Source organism: Delphinapterus leucas, chromosome 16 (genome assembly GCF_059928025.1).
Source record: "Delphinapterus leucas isolate spDelLeu-1000000601 "Yukka" chromosome 16, BTC_Dleu_Yukka2, whole genome shotgun sequence".
NCBI lineage: Eukaryota > Metazoa > Chordata > Mammalia > Artiodactyla > Monodontidae > Delphinapterus > Delphinapterus leucas.
Genome location: NC_143144.1, coordinates 45,412,827 through 45,435,783, shown reverse-complemented (window position 1 = coordinate 45,435,783; position 22,957 = coordinate 45,412,827). Strand labels below are relative to the sequence as shown.

The 22,957-nt window shown below is 33.6% G+C and overlaps 1 protein-coding gene across 1 annotated transcript; it reads left to right on the top strand.

Moving 5' to 3' along the window:
* Positions 1–15,409: 15,409 nt before the first annotated feature.
* LOC149747269 (proteasome maturation protein-like) lies at positions 15,410–17,801 on the top strand. The gene is given in 1 exon segment (XM_089897861.1): positions 15,410–17,801. A coding segment is annotated over 1 exon segment (426 nt). The 5' UTR covers positions 15,410–15,455; the 3' UTR covers positions 15,882–17,801.
* Positions 17,802–22,957: the final 5,156 nt, after the last annotated feature.

Below are 22,957 nucleotides of genomic sequence, written 5' to 3'. Positions count from 1 at the left end.
TCTCTAACTTTATAGAGGCAGGATGGGTTTATTTTCCCCAGGATGAAAACACAGCAATCACATTTGATTTCTTCTTTATATAATTAATCACTAGGTCCCTTTGATTTTACTTCCTCACTGTATCTCACAAATCCATCCTTGTAGCCTCTGTCTTGATTTTCCATCTGGATGTGGCCTTCCACATGGTCCAGAAACTGCACCATAATGGACAAATATTCATCCTCTATTGGCCCCTCCAAATGGGTCAGCACATAGTGCCTAAAATAAATTTTTGAAAATGCAAATTTGGATATGTCATCCTAATTTTTCTTAAGATAAAGAATATAATTCTTATCAGAATCTAAAGTTTCTATAAGAATCAGCACCTGGTTACTACTCCAGGTACTTTGAACCTTTTCTTGTCAATCTCTACACTCCCAACATTGTGATGATGATTCTTTGCACATCAGAATATTTTCATAAATCTTTTCCTTAAATTAGAGTATTTCAGCAACTTTATTCCCACTCCCTTTCCTTAGTTAACTACAGTACTAGCCCACCTGATCTCAGCTCATTGATCCCACAGAGAACTTCAATCTTCCTTGTAGCATGTTTTCTTATACTATTATAAAGAAATTATTAATGTGTAAATAGTTAGTTGATTATTTGATTAAAATCAGTCTTATTTATTAAATTGCAAGGTCCGTGAGGTCAGATTCACAAGGTCTGATCAATTTTTGCATCCTTAGCAACTAGTAGAGTGCATGGCTCAAAATAAGTGCTCAAATGTTTTTGAATCAATGAGTATGTGAAGGAATGAGACATTGGATGAAAGAACATCAGATTTCAACCTTAGAACAATGTAAACCTACTCATTGTATTTCTAAAATTTTGGCTACTTAAATCTCACTGAATCTTCTATCCTCAATGAATTTAGTCTCACCACTTAATTTTCTTTCAGATATTAGTACTCATTTAGATATTATGATATGGAAATAAACCTAAGAGCTTATATGTAAAATCACTTAAAGCAAAATACAAAAGTAAAAAAGAATTGGATGGATGGACGTAGAGATTATCATACTGAGTGCAGTAAGTCAGACAGAAAAAGACAAATATCATATGATATCACATATGTGAAATCTAAAAAAATGATGCAAATGAACTTATTTAAAAAACAGAAACAGACTCACAGACATAAAAAAAGAAACGGTTTCCAAAGGAGAAAGCAGGGTGAAAGGGATAAATAGGATTAACAGATACACATCATTATACATAAAATAAACAACAAGGATTTACTGTATAGCACAGGGAACTATAGTCAATATGCTGTAATAACTTATAATGGAAAAAAATTTGAAGAAACACATATACGTGTATAACTGAATTTGCTATACACCTGAAACTAACGCAATATTGTAAATCAACTATAATTCAATAAAAACTTGGATATAACCCATTAAAATACATGTCCATTTTTGCATAAATGAGAGAGTAATTCGGTACATTAAAAGTTGATTGGATACTACTAGCCCTCCCCAAAGGGGAAAAACAACTTAAGATTTTATTCTATTATGAAGAAAAATTTTAATATCAATAACTTGTGCTAGAACTTGTTTAAAAGAAAAATAAATACTTGTTTATAACACAGGAAAAAAAAGTATGGTGCAACGTAACTTATTTCCTCAGCTTTGGTAATTGTGTTCCCACCCTTACAATATTTACCATTATGACCTATGGGTCTCTCACTCCATCTCTATGGGAAAAAAATCATACTGAGCAAATATAAATCATAAGAGCAAATATGTTCTGCTCTTATTTATAAAATATATAAAGAAATTATGCTTATAAAACCAAACCAAGTATCTACTCTCTAATAAATTACTTTTAGTGAAAAGCATTTTTCTACAGTGACAAAAATAAAAATATCAGTGACAGAATGAATTTATTTTCAATATAATGTTATATTTTCTTTGCCACAAACTACCATACACAATTTGTAGTCCTGTCATTCAATAACAAAGGAATTCTCATGTTCATTTTATTTAAAAGATCTTTCTTCAAGGCACTTTGATCAGATATCTTGACAGAGACGTAGAGTACTTTGCTATGTTTAGTAATGACACAACTTTAGAAATGCTTTTATAATTGAAATTAGACCTCCAAAAACCATATTATATAAAATTTTGCTATTGTAAGTAATACTTAAAACTATTATGTTTCATGTCCTCAGTTGTACAGTGCCAGAGATAAATTGTCTATCCATTTCTTCTTGGCCAGAGGGCTCTGTAGAGAATATTTATTTTTGTCTTTCTCCTCCTAGAGGGGCTTACTCTATCTCAGTGCTCCACTAAACACATCTACATTATTTATCCCTTATAGAGACATAAAACCTGGCAAATATAGACATACTTTAATGAAATATAACCAACCCACTTTTTTCAGTAGTGGGTTTAGGAGGTGGATTTGAGTACTGAATGTTGTTTGATACAACATGGGAAGTCTGGTCAAAAGTGAGGAAAAGCAGACTGACTTCTGGCTATTTGGCAACACTATGTCCTATGGCAACCACTACTGACAAAGGGAGTATCTGGCAGGGTCCTGGCAGGAAACAAATAGTACACTCAAATTGGATAATTTGAGAAAAGTGTAATAAGGATACTATTTAAAAGATATGGGAGAAGAGTAAGGAAACCACAGAGGTAGGTGCTATGCCCCAAAGCTGGTAATAGTGGCCCAGTTCCCATCATCCTGCAGCAGATATGCTTGGTTCCTTGTTTTACATCTCCTTAGCCTACCTTTGATTTCAACCCAGATATGGTGGACAGTTTGGTGCACAATGCCAGCCATTATTCTTTGGTGCTTCAAGACTTTTTCTTCTAAAGTCACAGGTGGCCTGTGTGGGTAGAAACTGCATAGAAGTGCAGGGGAGTTCACATTCTAGGAGCAATGAAGTTGGAGTGGGAATTTATGGATAAGTATCCAAGCTCTCCAATATTCAGAGAGAAAATCCTGAGGAACATTCTACATAGTTCCTTAGGTGGTCTCCACCAGGCTTGAGCCCCACTCAGTTGCTCCAAGTTTTAACAAACTCAATAATATACTTTTGGAATTTTCCTCCTGTCTTGCCCTGATGATTTGAGGATAACTCGTGATTAAATTACCTATACCCAAGCCCTTAACTCAGTTCTTTGTGGGAGAAACAAAATTAAGATACACTCAGGAGCTCTAAAATGTAAGAAAAGAGAACAGCTACAAGAACTCACATAATTCAATAGCAGCCAAATATGATTTATTTATGCTTTTATTAAAGAGTTTCATTAATATATTTTATCCAATACAATGTAATTAGAATTTAAAATTCATGTTTTCATGTTTAGTATATCTTAAATAAGTGCTCTGCAACATAACAGAAAAATTTACACAATAGAGGTACAAATCAATTGTAATGGGAATTGTACAAATCAACTGTAATGGGAATTTAGTCAATTTAGTCAATATAGATTCAATATAGATTACATCTAGTTTCTCTCCCTTTCTTTCTTTCTTTCTTTCTTTCTTTCTTTCCCTCCTTTCTTTCCTTTCCTTCCTTCCTTCCTCCCTCTCTCCATCCCACCCTCCCTGCCTCCCTTCCTTCTTTCCTTGCCTTCTTTTACATTTCAACAGGTCTTTGTTAGACTGGTAGAATATCTAAATGGAAGGAATGTCTGGAGCAAAACATTTCCTTTGAAGTGATAAACCATAATACAAAGTACAGAATTATCACTAATCCATTTTGAATAAAATTTGAGGGAAAAAATTAAAAGTAGGAGATAAGCTGGTAATTTGTGAAAAATCAAATTATAGAGGACTTGGAATTTCAAACTAATAAGGTTTTACACTATTCTATAGAACAATATAAACCACATCAATACTTTCAATTATTGAATGACAAAATTAACATTGTATTATGGGAAAATGAAACCCATAAATTACGTATAAAATAGATTGCAGATTTATGGATGTGATTGATAATTATTCTATAATTATTCTGTGATAATAACAAGTAATAGCATTTATCAAATGCATAAGTATGCCATATGCAGTATGCTAAAATATATATAATATATACTGCCTGAGACACTTACATTATAGTATATATATTATATGATATATATTATATAATAATATATATTATTTAAAAGTCCCTAAGAATTAGTGTTTTCTCATTGGTTTTCAGATAGAACATTGAATTAGCTGGATTATCTACAAGTTCACACAGCAACTTTGCAACTTCTCTGGAATTCAAATACAAAAATATGAATAGAAATATAGTGGGGAGCGTGGGTATAATAATAGCCCAAGCAATGTAAACTCTGGGCTACAAAAATAACCTTAGGAATGGATGAGAATTAATAGATGATAAAAGTGATAAAACTTGGTTATTGGTGACTTTAAAGCAAGAAAATGAGGGGAGGATTTGATGCCTGAAGCTTGAAGGAGAGGGAATTAAATCTGGAGAATATTTTTTTGAGAAGAAAGATGGCATGACTAATTTTCAGTTTAAAATGCCAAAAGAATATCCAGGTAGAAGAGTTTTACATTATGATACCTGAATTTAAAGACGTGGAAGATGACAGGATTGAAAGGAAAGGAATGACAGGTTACTACTACAGACTTTGATTTAGGAAGTATAAATATTGGGATGTTAATTAAAGCTATTGTAGTCTATGAGAGGGAGCATATAACAAAACAGGTATGGACCAAAGACAAATTACTGAGGAACATCTGAATTTGAAGAATGGGAGAGAGAAAGATAGAGGAACCTGAAAGGCAAGTCATTATACAACGGGTTAAAGGCTTAGTGGTAGTAGGGAAACAGATATAGCAGAACACTTTTAAGAATTCTTTAAATCATCAAAAAAAGAAATAATATAGTAACTTTAGAGATAAAAATGTATGAGGGAGTTTTTTTTCCCTTTTATTTATTTTTTCAGTATAAGATAGGGATGTGGGGGGCCTCCCTGGTGGCACAGTGGTTGAGAGTCCACCTGCCGATGCAGGGGACATGGGCTCGTGCCCCGGTCTGGGAAGATCCCATGTGCCGCGGAGCGGCTAGGCCCGTGAGCCATGGCCGCTGAGCCTGTGCGTCAGGAGCCTGTGCTCCGCAACGGGAGAGGCCACAACAGTGAGAGGCCCGTGTACCGCAAAAATAAATAAATAAATAAATAAATAAAGATAGGGATGTGGGCATATTTTTATTGTTACAAAAATAATAAATTGGTAATGAGAATATTAAAAATGCAAAGAGAGAAATAATAGAGAACTGGGAGAGCAAGATCCCAGAAGAGAAGTGGGTGAGATTAAGAGCAGAGTCAATGTGTCTTGATTTAAACAAATGCTCAGTTTCATTTTCTGAAACAAAAAGAGTATAGCTAAAGATATATCAGGACAAGGGAGGAATGCAGAGACACTCCTGTTGAATGTCATCAACAGTTCAGACAGAATTTTTGGAAATAAGAAGAGAAGATGGAGCTGGACTGTCATCAGGGCTTATGTAGGGTAGAAAAGATTTGTAAGAGGCATTATAAGAAATGTAGAAAGGAGTCTTCAGAGATGAGCTCAGCACTGTGATATAGTAGAGTCTCATAATTTCTCTCCCAAGTCATTTTAGGTATTCAACACGTATGGATCATGGTTATAATAGTGATAGGACTCTATCTGAGGAAAGCACTTTTTAACTAACACTAGGGTGTATACTTGTTGTATAAATAATTCTTGCTCAAATAGATTTAATTTTCCATTTACCATAATATCTTTATCATCCAAGAAGTTGACGTAGGATAATATTTTGTCAATATTTTCATATATATTTTTAATTTACTGACCTTTCAGCAAATAATTATTGAATGCATTTCTTTGCAACCAATACTTCATTAAGTATTGGGAATGAAAAAGCAGGATGTCTGACATCGCACAATGATTATAAATATCAGTTTTATACCTAAACTCAAAAAACTCAATCTGTGCCAGATTTTACTTAAAAACTCCAAGCAAAGACCAATATTTACAAAGGTAATTGAACTCATTTATTGATCACTTACTTGACATATTTTCAGCTAATTGTTCCCATCCACTCCCTCATTTAATTCTCAGGCTAAACTTAGTAGGTAGTACTATTATTTCACCCAATTTATAGATGAGGAAACCAACATAAAGTTGTTAATTGCTCAAGGCTAAAAATGGTAGAGCCAGCTTGAACCAAGGTCTTTGTGAGTCCAAAAGCGGTATTTAATACTTAAGAAAATAAAAGGTAAAGAAAGCTAAGGAGAGAAAAAAAATAATGCCTCAGAAGAAAGATAATATCTGAGCTCAACCACATATCTAAAACTAAAAGCAAGTGAACAAACAAAATGCCCTCAGATACACAAACTCACACTGCCTGAAAAACAAAGCATTTATATGTATATGAAAGACAAAGTTGAGCATCTGGAAGCTCAACAACTTATCATGACCTTATAAAAAGTGCTACATTTAATTTTCGATATAAAAGCAAAAAGTATTAAACATATAGGCTAACCAAGATCATGACTCCCATTTCTTTTCTTGAAATTGTAATCATTGAAGATCACTCCCTGCTGTTCAGCTTCTAGTGTTGCTCATCTGAACATAAAAGGGATTGACAATGTATGCAAATGTAATCATATCCATGTTTAAGATCCTCTGAAAAATTGTCTTTACCTTCTTTTTATCTGGTATCCTGAGCTCCATGAAACTTCAAAACAAGAACCCACATGTTAATCTGCTTCTAGCTATATCTGCCTCCATTACCACAACTTTCATCTAACATATTTGTTTACACTATGAAACATAAATCTGAATTCTCTTTTGACAAACTTGTTCTTTTTCATGTGGTAATGGTAAAGTATAGCACTTAACAGTTTTAAAGTTCTATTCAAGTTTTTTTTTTCTTAATCTTCACAAGTACTTGTAAAGCAATTAGGATGATATAATTAAAGTTGCATTGTATTGATAAGGAACTGAGACTTTGAGTGTTATGTATGAGTAACTTCCTCTAAGCCATCCAAGTTTTGAAAATTGAGAGCTGCAATTAATAATTGTTTTGGGTCAGCCTTCTTACTTCCAGTAGTGTTCTCCAAATAGAATTTCCAACCAGTTTCCTGTCCCTGTCCCTAGAACAAAGATCCACTGGATAAGGATGTTGGACTGTTCCTTCATGTATTTCAAATACTACAATAGTGTCTGGCATGTTAAATTGTGAGTGTGTGTGTGTGTGTGTGTGTGTGTGTGTTGAACTGTCCTATCCACTGGTAATTTTGTTTCAACAAATCTAGAGTGGTGCTAGGAATCAGGTTTTAATAAATGGTGCACAGTAGTCTGAAGGCAAGCATACTTGAATAAGTTATCTGTATGCATGCTAGACTCAAAAATAAATACTTCTGTGCTGGGATGAAGTGGAGTAGATAGAGATAAAAACAATAGAGGAAATACTGGAGAGATGGAGAAAACTTTGTTAAAGAATATTAAGGAAAAAACCCTAATTACTAGAAAGCACTCTTATAGGGCATCATTCAATCATAAATGGTAATTGCCTTTCTTGTATTCTTGTTGCCCATTGTTTTTGTGTACTTGTAATTCAGATAAGTGCTGCACAAGCTTTTCCCTCTCTTTATTCTTGCCACCTCTTTGAAGACAATGGGGGTTAAGGGAATGTGGCTGAGGAAAGATGAGAGACTAGCTAAAGAACAACAACAGCTGAAACAGCTATTGCCCCAAGGTCTAAAAGAACTTGGCTCCTGGTAAGAAAGACTGCCAGTAATGATTAACACTTTAAACAAAAGTGAATTTTCTTAATCCTAGAACCCGAAGATGATAACTGAGTTACATGTAAGATTCCAAACAAGTGAATAAAAGTCTGCATCAAAGTATAATTTTATTTTTTTGTTCAACTATTCTACTAGAAATATTGAGGGACTGCGAGTTGAAAATATGTTGTCTTACAGAAATTAGGCTGATAAGCTGGTTACAATTTTGCAGTGTTTTCGTCACAGAGGAATTAAGCTTCCTTCCAAAAATATAAAGTGAATACGCAGTCAGCTGGTACAAACCGGCAGGTGGGTGTCAACATCTGCCTCTTTTTACGTTGCAATGCTGTACTTAATTACCAAGGAGAACCACAGAGCAGTCATTCTCACCATGTGCAGGTTTGCAAATGGTACAAGAGGGTTCAGGACTGATAACAGAGAGCAGGATTTTGGGCTCCTCAAATCACCCTTCTGTTTCACTTTCTCTTAGAGATTTCTAGTTTCACCACTGTGTTGAGGGGTATCTTCAGGAATAATCCCAGAATTCAAAACATTCCAAAGATTAAAATGAGGCACAAAGGACACCTGAGTAATATAGGGCTTAGCAATCAAGTAATGACTTAAGAGAAACAAGTTGAACTTTGAGCTCAGAAAAAAAACAGAAAAGACATTAAAAAATCATTTGAAGAAAATCTTTAAGGAAAAAAGATCAATCAACTAACCCAGAAACACTATAGTTCTCAATTTTATATTTTAAAATAAACCATCATGTTAGAAACTTAGAGAGTTCTGTTTTCCTTTTTTTATAAACAATGTTTGAAATAAATCACTAATTGCCATAGGCAGCATAAAAAAAAAAGTCCTGCTCTTTTTTTTCACAGGGATAGAATAACTCTATTAGAAGTAAAGGAAGCAAATCAAATGGGTGGATTAGAATTGTAGTGTTTGCAGAAGTTGAAGAAGACAGAACTATATACATGTGTATAGAAACTGACCATTAGAACAAAAGGTAAATTATAAATTTAAACTTCCAAGATAATGCAAAAATACACTGAATAAATATAATTTAGGATAAGGCCAGTGAAAATTAGAGGAAACCCTAACATATACCATACCTTTAAAAGAAATGCAGACTTTTTTTTCAGCCACATAAAATGACTCAAAGTAGGCACATTAGGGCCTTGTCTAGTGGAGGTCCTGCATTTTAAACAAACTGATGAGGTGATAAGAATTGTTTATATTTGCCATCTACAGAGGTTAAAGGCAGAGAGACTTGGGTTTGAAGTCTATCTCTATTTTTTAGGCTAGTATTTCATATGGACACTGGATTCTGAATGGGTACATTTATCATAATCTTCCATATCAGGAAAAAAAATGTTTAAAGATTTGTCCAGAAATACACTGGTATACATTTTATAACTCTGTGTATAAACTCAAGATCTAAACAAATTTGATTTGATAGATGTTATATTAGCTAGAATAATCCAGGTGAAAAGTAAGAGAATCAGTTGACAAAATTAGTGCAAAATATAAAGAAGTCATTATCTCATAAAACTAGAAACAGGGTAGCTGTCAGGAATGGTTGGTATAAAAATTGGTTGTTTCAAAGATCTCATCAAAAGTCAGTCTTTCAGATTTGTAGGTAAGAGTCAGACTGGCATTAAAAGGGCTACTTTAGGACTTGGTGTCAAATTCAGGAAATATGTGTCCACGGAAAGAATTAGACTTTTTCTTAAAGTACTTTATGGGGAAGCAAGGGACTTACCCAGTGACCAACAATGAAGGATTGTAATGCATAAAAATGATCTGGGGTTTTTGTTTTGTTTTGCTTGTGTGTGTGTGTCTGTGTGTATGTGTGTGTATGTTTCTGTGTGTCAGAGAGAGACAGAGAGATTTATTTTTGCTGAATGAAAAAGCATTTCTACAGCTTTTCTAACAGTTGAAATGCTGCTTCATGAAGTAGAGAGGTAGTAGTACATTCCTTGCCATTGACACTGTTAAAGTTACCAATTGCAGATACTGTAACAGATTTAAGAACTTGATTTAAGAACTTGAGAAATGTATAGCAATCTTCTTATATTACTTTGGGATATTTTTTTCTTTCCATCATAATCTATTATTTACCAAGCAAATATTCATTCACTACTCATTATACACCAACCATTATAAAGACATTTATATTTAGGTGTAAACTCAAGTGGGCATTGAAGATAAGGACTGAGTAGGTCAATTCCTGTCTGCAACATTTAGAAGTTGACAAGAATGTAAAGTCAAGTAGAATAAATAAAATGGCGCATTTACATTTTATTTTTAGAATGAAACAGTTTCCAAAGAAAGCTTTTTACAGAAGACTACAGAAAACTAAAAATTATATTTTATAAAACCTGTACTATGTCACTTTGATAAACATACTTTTCAAAGAAATGTTCATATTTACTAGTGTATATACATGTAAATTAAATTTAGTACTATATATAATGATCTAACTTTTAGAGTCTAAATTAAACCCACAATAATGAAAAGGATATTGGAAAGAGGAGTATGAACAAAGAATCTGATTGAAAATAATAGTTGCATTGGAGACAAGAACTAAGAGGATACATTTTCTTTTCTTTAGTCACAAAGCCTTAATTCCAGTTTCTTGAAAAAAGAAATGTCTTTACATATCTTTACACAGAATATAGATACCATCAATTAGAGATTATAAATTAATTGTAACAAGGGAAATCTTAATATAATGATCAAGACATACTATCCAGAAGAATTTCTGCTTTAAGGCAGAAGGTCTTGATTGAAACCTAACTTTCAAAATTCATGGTAAACATGGGCATGCCTAGTTGATACGTAAGAAAAATAATTAAGTGCTTATAGCATTATTCCTGCACACTATTAGCATTCCATTTTAAAATTAGACTATACTTCATGCTATTCCCCAAACCAACACTCCGCCATCCAATAAAAACTTGCTGGATATACACTGTCCTGTCTTTCCTTAGTGATCCATTTTTCTGGAATGTCCTTCTGGCTCTTTTCTATCTTTTGAATTCCTTTTGATTAAAGGCCCAGTTCATATTATGCACTCTGTAAAGACTTCTCTTGTAACCCAAATAAAGCTCACTGCTCCCTCCAACATGTTCATTATTACTACTATACCATGCATCATTTTATGACAGAGTTAGCTGTTAATGGTCCATTTTCCCTTCTACTTTCTGAGCTCCTTGAGACAAAATCCAGGAGAAAGATTGCATTTGCTTTTGCATTCTTTTTATCTCACAGACTATTTGGAAAAGAGTAGATGCTCAATAAATGCATATTCAATTAATGAGGCATGAATAATTATGCAAAGAGTCAAAGGCATTACATAAACTTTGGTTGAGCAGGGACACCACAGAGAAATTTTTTAATATATTGTATGCACATGTATGGCAATAAAAACAAAACAGAAGAGAAAATCATGAAACTAATGCACAAAGGTGGTAGCTAGTGTTTTTATATCCAATGTATTTTTATAATTATTTGGTCACAGTGCATGACATAATATACATATTAATGAAGGTAAGGAATGAATATAATGGTCATATTCATTCTTTTAATAATTATTTCTTGTTTCTACATCATTATACTTACTATGAAAAAAAAAATGCCTGAAAGGTATAGTGGATCATTTAGAATGTAGAATTTCCTCCAGGGATGCCAAGAGTGTTGGCTTGGACAGGGTATGTTCTCTCACTCTGTGATACAGAAACTTAACCCACTTTCAGGTGCTAGAGTATGTGAACTCTGAGCCTGTGGTCCAGTCCTCGTCTCACCCCTGACCAGCCTATGGAAGATGTGTGGCAGTCTCTATCTCCTCAGTCTCTCCTCAAGCCCTGACTCTGAAAAGAATACAAACTCCCATGACCTGCTCTACACCCAACCATAAAAGACTCTGTTCTCAGAAAATCCATGAGCCAATGTTTAATTCTAACTTCCCATGTGCTTTTCAAATTATATTTTGTAGCTATAAACTACAAACAATAAACTTAAACAGCAAAAACATTGTTAATGAGTTTACTGAAATATTATTGTCTATTACTTTAAGTGGATTGTGTAAAATTCACTTTGCATATGAAGAATTAAAGGCTGCTTAATTATCTGTATTAATCTACACAGGAACTAAAGTTAGAGCAAGTAGGTTTTTTTCTTTCTTTCTTTTTTTAATTGAATATGTACCCAACAGAATTTTGGTCTCATGGATCGGATATCTGATTTTCCGATATTTTCCGAAAATTCACCTTTCACCACTGGAGAGAAATAATTGGTTAGACTTTTCTCACCTTCACAGAATGAGAGGAGATAATGTTATTCCCCATAGAACTGGAAGGTGAAATTCAAGCTGGCTGTTAAGAATTGTCCCTTCCAAGTAGAAAGATGAAAACTAGAAAGAAGAAAATTAGATCCTATCTCTTCACGTTTATGTAAGTAGGTCAATTGCTAATCTCTTAATTTTAAAAATTAATCATAAATGTCTTTGAAAACCATAGAAAAATGCCTTTACAAAAGGGTATTTGAGGCCATGAATCTGACGTTAAAGACTATAAGCTAAAGTTTTCACTCATGGAAAACGTCTGGAGGACTTGTGGTGGTTTCATCTTTATTCCTGACTCTCATGAATTATAAGTGTTTGTCCTAACCATTTGTTTTGTGATTTCACTGTTTTAGTTCAATATCTGATAGTTATTTAGCATTAAGCTAATTATCTGTTATCTTAAACTTAAGATCCTTGTTCTTATCATAGTGATTATCTTATAAAATCATATTGATTTTCTGAGACAGTTAATAAATGTGAACTTCAGAAGTTTGTTTCCCTATTATTTAGCCTGCCTGAAATTTTAAAAATTAAAACTCATAGATATTAAATTAATTATAATGTGACTACACAACAACACACAAATAATCCAGATAAAATATTCTGAACATTAGACTAGATATCAAATAACCCAGTATTTATTCCGAACTTATTATCTGATCATCTATGGCCCCTAAGCTAGTTATTTATACACCCATACACATATACATATCATATATATATATTTACTTTTTTAAAATAGCAAAAAATAACTATGAATGTATACCCATATGCTTCTGTGTATAGGTAGTACTGTTTTACATTTGATCAATCATTACATAATAAAAAGTGGCCAGTTTTTCCAAAGCTGATTTTTTCTATAGATATTCTGTAAATGATTCACAGCAGATTTATTTGAAGTACATAATCATCATAAGAGAAGTAAGCTCGTAGTTATCGTTTTGATTTAGAATGTAATGATTTGAATACAAATGGATGAGAAAATACTTTGTGCTGGTCAAGGAGGGTCAAGAATGACTAGCTTGTTTATGTTAACCAACTGGCTGTGGTGAGTCTCACTAAGACTTGGAGGAAAAACAGTAAGCCAGAATTGTCTCCTTCTGATATAAGAAGCTGATAGTGGATGGGTTACCAAGGAATTCCTATTCTGAGGGACAGCTGTGGGAATAGGACCCCACAGCTCAGTGGCACATCCATCCACTGTGTGTGATGAAATCTGCAGTTTTTCAAGGTAGGAGATTTGGAAGGGAGTTAACACTATCATTATATTTCAAGGCTGGGAGTGGGGATTACTGAACTCTCATCTGTAGGAAACCATAGCTACCTCAAGAAAGGAATTCCACAGACATGAAAATCCTCTGATATTAAATCAAGAATGAGAAGAAAGGAGAAGAAAAAGCAGTTTATGCCAGGTTCCTCTTTTTCTACCTTAACCACTATATAGGCTTCTTTATTATTCTTATTTTTACTTTCTTTTTTTCTTTTCTTAAAGGCTCAGTGCTAAATTTGAATAGTACATGTGTTATCTTCCTCTAATTCAGAATTTTGCTATATCCCTACATCCACAACCCATCCACACCAGCCTTTTGCACTGCTGTCTGTCTTCACCCCCCTCTTATAATTAAGGTATTGACTCAAATATAATTTTCTTACAGAGATCTTCTTTGATCATATGCCCAGTATTGTGTACTCTAACAGTCACTTCCTATCCACCACTCCATTTTACTTCACATATGATAGCACTTAGCACTATCTGGTTATTGACTAGCCTCCTCCATTAGCATGTATATTGATACCAGAGACCTTGCAGTCTTGATCCTCTTGTAGAAATGCATCTGACCCATAGAAGAAGCTTTTAAGAATATCTGTTGAATAGATTTTTAAGCCTTTTCCAAAAATTTTCAGTCTGTAATAGGATAAAAGTTTAAAAATTACTTTGTAATATGTATAAAAATTTTAATTTCACATTAGAAACCTACCAATTTATAATAATATTTTGTTCTGTTACTTTTCATTCTTGTGATTGATTAAGATTGAATTTCCACAGAGAAGCCTCTCTTTCAAGGTTTAAAATATTTGATTAAAATATTAGTTCTGGGGCTTCCCTGGTGGCGCAGTGGTTGGGAGTCCACCTGCCGATGCAGGGGACGTGGGTTCGTGCCCCAGTCCGGGAGGATCCCACATGCTGTGGAGTGGCTGGGCCCATGAGCCATGGCCGCTGGGCCTGTGCATCCGGAGCCTGTGCTCTGCAACGGGAGAGGCCACAACAGTGAGAGGCCCGCGTACCACAAAAATAAATAAATAAAATAAAATATTAGTTCTGAGTTTAATCTTTTTCTTTTGTCAAATAAAAACTGATCCCACATTTAATTTCTAAAAAATTAGATCCAACAAAAATAAATGGTTGTAACTGTCAGCTAAGATAACAAATTTAGAAGAGACACATTTTCAGAAATCACAACAGGAATATGAAAAGATGAAAATACCTATATCATCACTGAAACTGAGAAAAGAACATCATCCACATCTCAGGTATTATAAAGATGTCATGTGAAATAGCATACAGATAGGATAGAAGTAAATCAGGCACAGTTATCTGTGTAAAGACACATTCCTCAACTGAGGAAGCACTGCAATATCTCAGAATAAATATAAACTTTCCTGAAAATGAACCCTGATAACACTCCATGATTGAGGTAGAGCTAGGGATTTTAAAAAGAATGAGCCATGGGACATACTTAGAGCACATCATTTAAAATGTCCTTCTTTATTTTGAATTACCAGCATTAAAAGAAACTGGTAATGGAAGCCTGAAATTATGTGGCTATATGAAAGCCAGCAAGGGAATAAGGATTCCCCTGAGCACAACAGAGTTTCTCCCTTATGAAGGAGATTGTGTCACCAATGAGAAGTCTAGGAACAATCTCACCTAGCACCTGAAGTAGAGATCTGGAGAAGGAGTGGCAGAGGTGATAGTAAGGCTATTTAATAAGAAATTTCCAAAACTCCTGTTAGGAACACATCTACATTGATAAACAGCTATTTTTTCCAAGATAAAATGTATAAACAAGAAATAAACAATCATATAAACAATTCTGAAAAAAGATTATAATCTAAAAATAAATATTATTACAAATATCTAAATATGATATATATTATTTTATTATTTATGTGTAAATACTATTTTATATGTTATATAAAATACATATATATTAAAGAAGCACATTTTAAACCTAATTTTCTCCCATTTGAAAAAAATGCAGGAAGTTTATAAACAAGGAAACATTTAAAATAAGAAAACAAGTTCGCAGAGCGAGTTGAAGATGAATGCCAGAGAACTTGGATCTCAGCTAAAGGACAGTATTCCAGTTACTGAACTTTCAGCAAGTGGAACTTTTGAAAGTCATGATCTTCTTCGAAAAGGTTTTTCTTATGTGAAAAATGAACTTTTGCCCAGTCATCCTCTTTAATTTTCAGAAAAAAATTTCCAGCTCAACCAAGATAAAATGAACTTTTCCACACTGAGAAACATCCAGGGTCTATTTGCTCCATTAAAACTACAAATGGAATTCAAGGCAGTGCAGCAGGTTCAGCACCTTCCATTTCTTCCAAGCTCAAACCTTTCATTGGATATTTTGAGGGGTAATGATGAGACTATTGGATTTGAAGATATTCTTAATGACCCATCACAAAGTGAACTAATGGGAGAACCACATTTGATGGTTGAATATAAGCTCGGTTTACTGTAATGCGGTGTTCTGTTCATGGAAATAGAGGGGCTGCATCTTGTTTATAGTCGTGTTTTACTATAATTTGACATGCACAACATTAAAAGTACTGACACATGAGAAAAAATAAATAAATAATAAAATAAAATAAAATAAGAAAACAAAGATAAAAGGTGAGCTGACTGAGTCAAAAAGAGTGAAAAGAGAAATGGATGAGCTAATGAAATAAAATAAGAGAACTAAAAATAATAAAGGGAAAATTATAATATAGATCAGCTTCACGTCCAAAAAATCATCACAAAATAGAAAACTGAATTACATTAGATTGGAACAAAGTTCTTCCAGAATATAGAAAAAGAAAAAAAAAAAAGACAAATGATGAGGAATAAGATCAGAGGTATTGAGCTTAATGGATGATAATTATGATTCTGAAGAAGAGACTGAAGCAAATGAGAAATGAGTAGACACAAGCAGAGAATAGTTTAAAGATGTAGGAAAAGACCTGAGTCTTTAGATGAATCTGTAAGGACTGCTGATCTCTAGGTAAACGTGAAAAAGTGATTCCAGTTCTAAGAATCTCCCTCTTCTAAACTTGAAATGAAGATGATCAGAAGAAGCTGACGTTTTTAGAAGAGTTCTCAACCCTCGGTCCACCTCTCCCAAGCTGTGATTTAGGCAAATCCTGAGAAACTAAGACTCCCATATTTGAAGAGACGTGGTAGTAATGGAATACCATGGCCTTTCCCTCTCTGATTGGGAGGGTCTGAGGGAGATGGAGGAGAAAGTAACAGTGGCAACTGCAGACAGACTAGTGAAAAAACAAAGAGAAACTGCACCACCCAGAACAAGTTTAATGAGGGATACGTTACAGCACTTTTAAATGATTGAGCAAACTAAACTAAATCTTTAATTAGAGTGAAGTGACTTCTAACTGAATTACTGAAAAAGAAAACAAAAGCAAAGGGCTCAGTGTATTGGTCATACTCATACCAGGAAATGTCAAATTTACATAAAAGTGCACAGAACACAAAACCCAACCTTCAGACTTTAAGTATGTAATGATAAGAAAGGAGTAATGGAGAATTCACTCACAGTATTTTAGAAGAAACAGTTGTAGACAGAATTACCCAAAAGTAACATAGCAAGAAAAAATAAATGGCATCATGCAAATATATTAAATATGTAAACAAATAACACTCATGAAAATATATTAAAATAGTCCATTTAAAACTTGAAGGCATAATGAAAAATTAAAAGAAAAATTCCTTCCAGTACTTTGTACTATAAAACTTAACAAAACAATGAATTCACTAAATTAAAGCTTAAAGAAGAAAAGATAGAGCAACAGAAGTGAGTATAAATTATGATTACAGAGAAAGGGTACAAATTGACCAAAACAGCACCATAAAATAAATTACGAATAGAATGGTCAGGATAGAAATATAACTTATTCAACTAAACAAAGGATTTTCATAATCACATTAAATACAAAAGTAATATGCAGAGATGAGTTAGAAGGTAAGATCTGAGGACAATAATAATACAAAATAAAAATAATGGTGATCTGAAGTTAGAAAATTCAACAAATGAAATACAAAAGATATCCAAATATATAATAAAAAATTTTCCTGAAATGTTGGAAAATTTCATACAATGTCCAAAACTTAGATAATAGATGGGTCAATAGACAGATAGAATTTTATGGAAAATAGCTAAAATATGATCATAATTTCAAATTTAGGAAAACTAAAATATGAAGAAATAATTCTATGAGAATCCTGATTGAAAAAACAGACCTTTCAAGAGTAAGAAAATCAAGCTGTTCTCAAGATCGCCACAGCAATATTCAATAATATGAAACATTGGAACAATGTCCCCAAGTTTTGTAGAATAGAAAATATAACCTTTGGGAACGAAAATAATGGCCCCTCAATGATGTCCATGCCCTAATCCCCAGAAACTATGAATATTCTACCTTACATGGCAAAAAGGACTTTGTAGACAGGATTAAATTAAGGATTATGATATGGGGAGATTATTTTGGATTAACTGTGAGCAAGATCTAATCATGAGCCCTTAAAAATGAAAGAAGGCAAGAAGAATGAGTCAGAGAGATGCCAGCAGGAGAAGCATTTAATGCCCCATTGCCAATTCGGAGATGTTGGGGGAAATGTACAAAAAGTAGAGACAGGCCTCTAGGAGGTAAGTGGACCCCAAGCTGAGAGCCATCAAGGAAACCAGAAACCTTAGTCCTTTAGTCTTAGAGAACTAAATTCTGCCAACACCAGGAGGAACAAGGAAATGAAAAATACAAACTTTCCTGTCAACATCTTGATTTTTAGCCCCATGAGAACAACACTGAGTAGTATTTGACTTACAGAACTGCAACATAATAAATATTACTCTTTAAAGCCACTATATTGGCTGTAATTTGTTATGGCAGCAATATACGTCTAATACATAACTGAAGAATATTATACACGTCCGAGCTGTGTCCGTGTATAAAGGAAACAGAAGGGCATCCACAAGGATGAAAATGGTGAGTACACTCTCTTAGTGGTTCTAATGAGGTTGAATTGGAAATGCAGTACCAACTTTTCTTCCTTCTCTTATTTTTAAATATCTAAGAAAGAGTGAAACTTTCCAGTGCAGAGATTTGAGAAGCAGCTGAATAATATAAACGAAAAAAAAAAGTTTAGGAGGAAAGAAAGAATAAGAGGAATTAGCACACCATTTTTCTTATTTTTTTTCCATAGAAAAAGAGTCAAATCATATTATATACCCTTGAAAATTACGGTTTAAACATTTATATGCACACTTACATACACATAATATTTAAGAACAATGCTACTCTTAAAGACTAAAAAAAACCTCCCTTAGACAATAATACCTTAAGGAAAAATACTTCAAAAGCTCAACACATAGTTTCATTTTAATTTCATGTTGTGTAAAGGAAAATTAAATATAATTCTCTGCATCATCTTATTTATATGAATTTTTTCTCCCCATTCTACTTCTACTCTATTTGTATCTTCATAGACTGGATCAATGTTGTGAAACAATGACCATGTTCTTTACATTATGAATTTGAAATAAGAAATTCAAAATAACACATAGAGAACAAATGCCAGTAGATTACCTGATCATATTAATTAGTAATCTAATGATTACTACATAAACATTATTTTCACAGTGTTAAACCTAGTTTTAAATATTTGTGCTGGATGTTAAAAAATGTATATTTTTAAATGTTTTGTTCTACTAATATTTAACCCTAACACTAAGTCTACCGTCCTATAGAAACCAATATGATTAAAGGTATTTCTATTTAACTTGTTAATATCTTAAGTAAAACTTTATATGTTCTCACTGTTTTGAACCTAACAGAAAGACAGTGAAGCAAGCAGTCACCATCAATCTATACTGAAAATCTTAATACTTATCAGGAACAGTGCCAAAAATTTTGGTAACAACAACAAAAAAAATACATCCACTTCCTTCTTTCAAGGAAGTTTCCATGTAGTTTTGTGACTAGAGCTAACATTTAGCAAAATATAAGAGTAATCTAAATGGTTCTAACTCTAAATGCAACTAAAATTGCTTTGGCTGTGTTCAACACCCTACTTGCAAAAGCAACAGGAGAAATAGAATGTTGATGCTTCCTGATATTAACCCCATTACAATTTTGTGAAATGTCCTGCATTTTATTTGTCTTTCAGTGTTCCTAATCACGGATGTTTGGGAATGACAGCAGGCAAATCTATTCTAAACAGAATAGCAACATGGATTTTGTTACTGTTCATTTGAGCCTGGTGTTTTGATTAAACAAAACTCTTTGTCTAAAGATCTGTCATATTGTCTGAGAATATAAACAAATTGGATTAATTTGGGGTTGTTCCAAAATAATTTTGCTTCTGTTGGAATTCAGAAGAAGATAACTCTTACAGGAAACCATATTCTACCCTTTTTCCCTTTTAAATTATAAGCATGTTCCACACAGGAACTGAGTAGATAGTGAGCACTCATTCCCCAGGCCCTAAATAGAAAGCAAAATTTATAAATCTTGGTCCTTACCCAAGACTGTCACATCCAATGAACAAGCTAAACTAATACACCCAAAATAACAGTACACACTGTATGACCAGTCATTATTTTAAATTTGGCCCTTCCTCTACAGTTCGCTTATTTGGAGACAGAAGAGAAAGTTATTATAGACAGTGTGGTAAGCCAAAGCTCCCTTTGAGTATTTGAGATAAGAATTGAGCTAGGTATTAAAAAGTGGTAAGATTCCTAAACATGAAGGTAAGGCTCTTGGGAATTCAGAGCAAAGGAAAATAAGCTTATAAATCTCTCCAGGAAGAAATGAGCATACTGAGTTTGTGAGATGGTGACAACATTGGCTCCACAAAGCAGGAGAAAATTATACTGTAAACATAGAGTGGTCTGCTTGGGGAGGGTCTTGAAAAATTAGAGAAGTACGAAATAGAAGCTAGTGAATGAAAAGTCTTGGTAGGAATGGGAACTGAAAATGGTGCTTAAGAAAAATTAATAATAAAGTTGTTGTTGGAGAACAGACTATCATACAGGCCACAGTGAGATCACTGCCATCAATACTGAGAAACTGCATAACAGAGAGGAAGAGTTAGTGATACACATTTTATTTCAACAGATTTATTTTGTATACACAGAGTAAGAGCAAGATTATTTATTTATTTATGTACTGAGGCATGCTTTTTAGTCTGTAACACTAGGGCACACTCCCACATAGTAATTCAAAATGCATTATTGCTAATGGTAGTTGTTTTGACCAAAAAAAGTCAAAGACTTAATTTTATTAAATTAAGTCATTCAAAGCCATGTCTCTCAGGTAATTCATGCATAAACAGTAGCTAGATGAGAAAATGAAGCGCTAAGTCAAGACAGTGCCAGAGTAGAAGCCAACTATGGTTTGTTATAATTGTACAAATCAAGGTGCAGCCTACCTCCTAGTGTTTCAGTATGAATTTACTAATTGCAGTTTGATCCCTGAAGACTACTAGAAGCCATATTTAATTTGTATGAAAGTTAAATTTGTGGTTGGTCTATATGTATAAGCTAAAAGTAAGTTGTTTTGTGTTTCTGTTTGTTTTGTATTGCATTCTCCTTCTCTAACTTCTTTGCTGGTGATCTGAAATATCCTATGTGTTGCTCTGGCAGAGTTTTCAGAACATTTCTGGGGGAAGCAGAGTTTTTTTCTCTTCTCTTTTTCTGGGGGGAAAGAGGAATACAATTTCACATGTAAGCCAATATATATTCCTCCCAAATTCCTTCTCTTTCTTCATTAAACTCTTACCTTAATATATCTACAGGATTTATATCTTGCAGTCACCTATGCTTTTTCATAGATGACTTGTAGGATTATATCTGGAAGCATTAATCTGTTTTCTGACTATTTCACTTCTCTGCTCTTTCACCAATCCCTTAAGGGTATCTTCTTCTGGTTACATGAAAAGGAAAAATAAATAAATAAACCTCAAAGAAACCTCTTGCCTTCAGGTCAAAGAATATTTGGATGGTTGCATACGGAGCCAGTTGCTCTGCTACCGAAGAATAATAGCATGGGGGTTGGGGGGGCAGAAAAAGAGGAGGTAAAAGATGATATTGAATGAGTTAGAAAAGCATAAAGAGATAAGGTATATCAAACAACAAAGGGTAAGAATGACTGATTGGAAGACCAGAGATAAGAATGAAAGAGACTCAGAATATAGATGTTCCGGTAACTAATCCATGTGGACAGCCTATGATCCATCAGCTATGATACTTAAAAGTACCCATGATCAGTGTAGGACTTCAGTACCTTACATAGGGATGGAGACATGAAAGGAAATCTTGTCCCCTAAACAAGGTGGCAATGTCCAGAAGTATTTGACAATCTCCCCAGAGCAACTGTGGGGATCCACCACGGCTGCATAGTTACCAGAAACACTGTATTCTTACTTTCTGGTGTCCTTAATTTTTACCTAACTTGTCTTAAACTTTTCTAATCTGAAATATATGCATATTTCAATGTGTTATTCTCCTTTGAACAATTTACAGTACACTCCAGAAAACTTTACCTATATATTGACATTCAAAGTCTTCCAAATTGTGACTCCATTTGCATTCCAGTATTTCAAAAACGAACTGATTTATTTCAGTCTAGCAATTCACACCAAAAACCTACTAAATAATTATATTTTCCATTTTATATCAATCCATAGGAATGCCTACCTCCCCTTTCTCTATACTCTGAGCCACTTGAAAAGGCTCAATTCCCAGGAGATCTACACTGAAAGCTCTCCTTTTATATAATCGCATTATATACTTGAGAACATAATTATGTTACGCCTATTGCTCACTGTTTTTCACATATATGAGTCTATATTTGGATCCTTCCAACTACACTTTTTGAATTGCTGTTATAAATTTCCCAACATTTTATCCATTTCATCATTAAACAAATATTCCCTGAGGGCCTGGCACATGCCAAGTATTATGCAGTGGTCTAGAAATATAGGGAACAAGACAGTCATAGTGCTGGCCCTCATTGGATTCATCCTCCAATAGTAACACTGGGGAGCTATTGCAGCTCCACCCTTATCAGTGTCAGGCAGCAGAACTTTACTAGGAGGACAATACATTTTTCTCTTAGCAGGCCCACCTGTCCTATATTGACTTACAAATAATATTCATTCTTTAAACACATCTCAAGCGACACATTTTTAACAAAATCTGTTTGGTACTCTCTCTGCTAGATACAATGCCACTCAAATGTAAAACCGTATAATATTTTGTCTTTAATATTCTGATAAAATGGTTATTTGTATATTTAGTTTAGTCCCTTCCCAATTTTGACTATATTTCAAAGGCATAGTTTATGCTTGATTAATCTTTACATTTCCTTTGCACCTAGCCTCACATCATATAGAACTTAGGTAACTCAATATATATTGCACCATTGATTTTGTTCTACATTTATTCATTCCATTCAACAAATATTTTCTTAGATATAAGTGTCAGGTGTTGAAAAATCTATGCTTCCTTGCTATGTTCATATCATCTATAATAATAAATCAAAT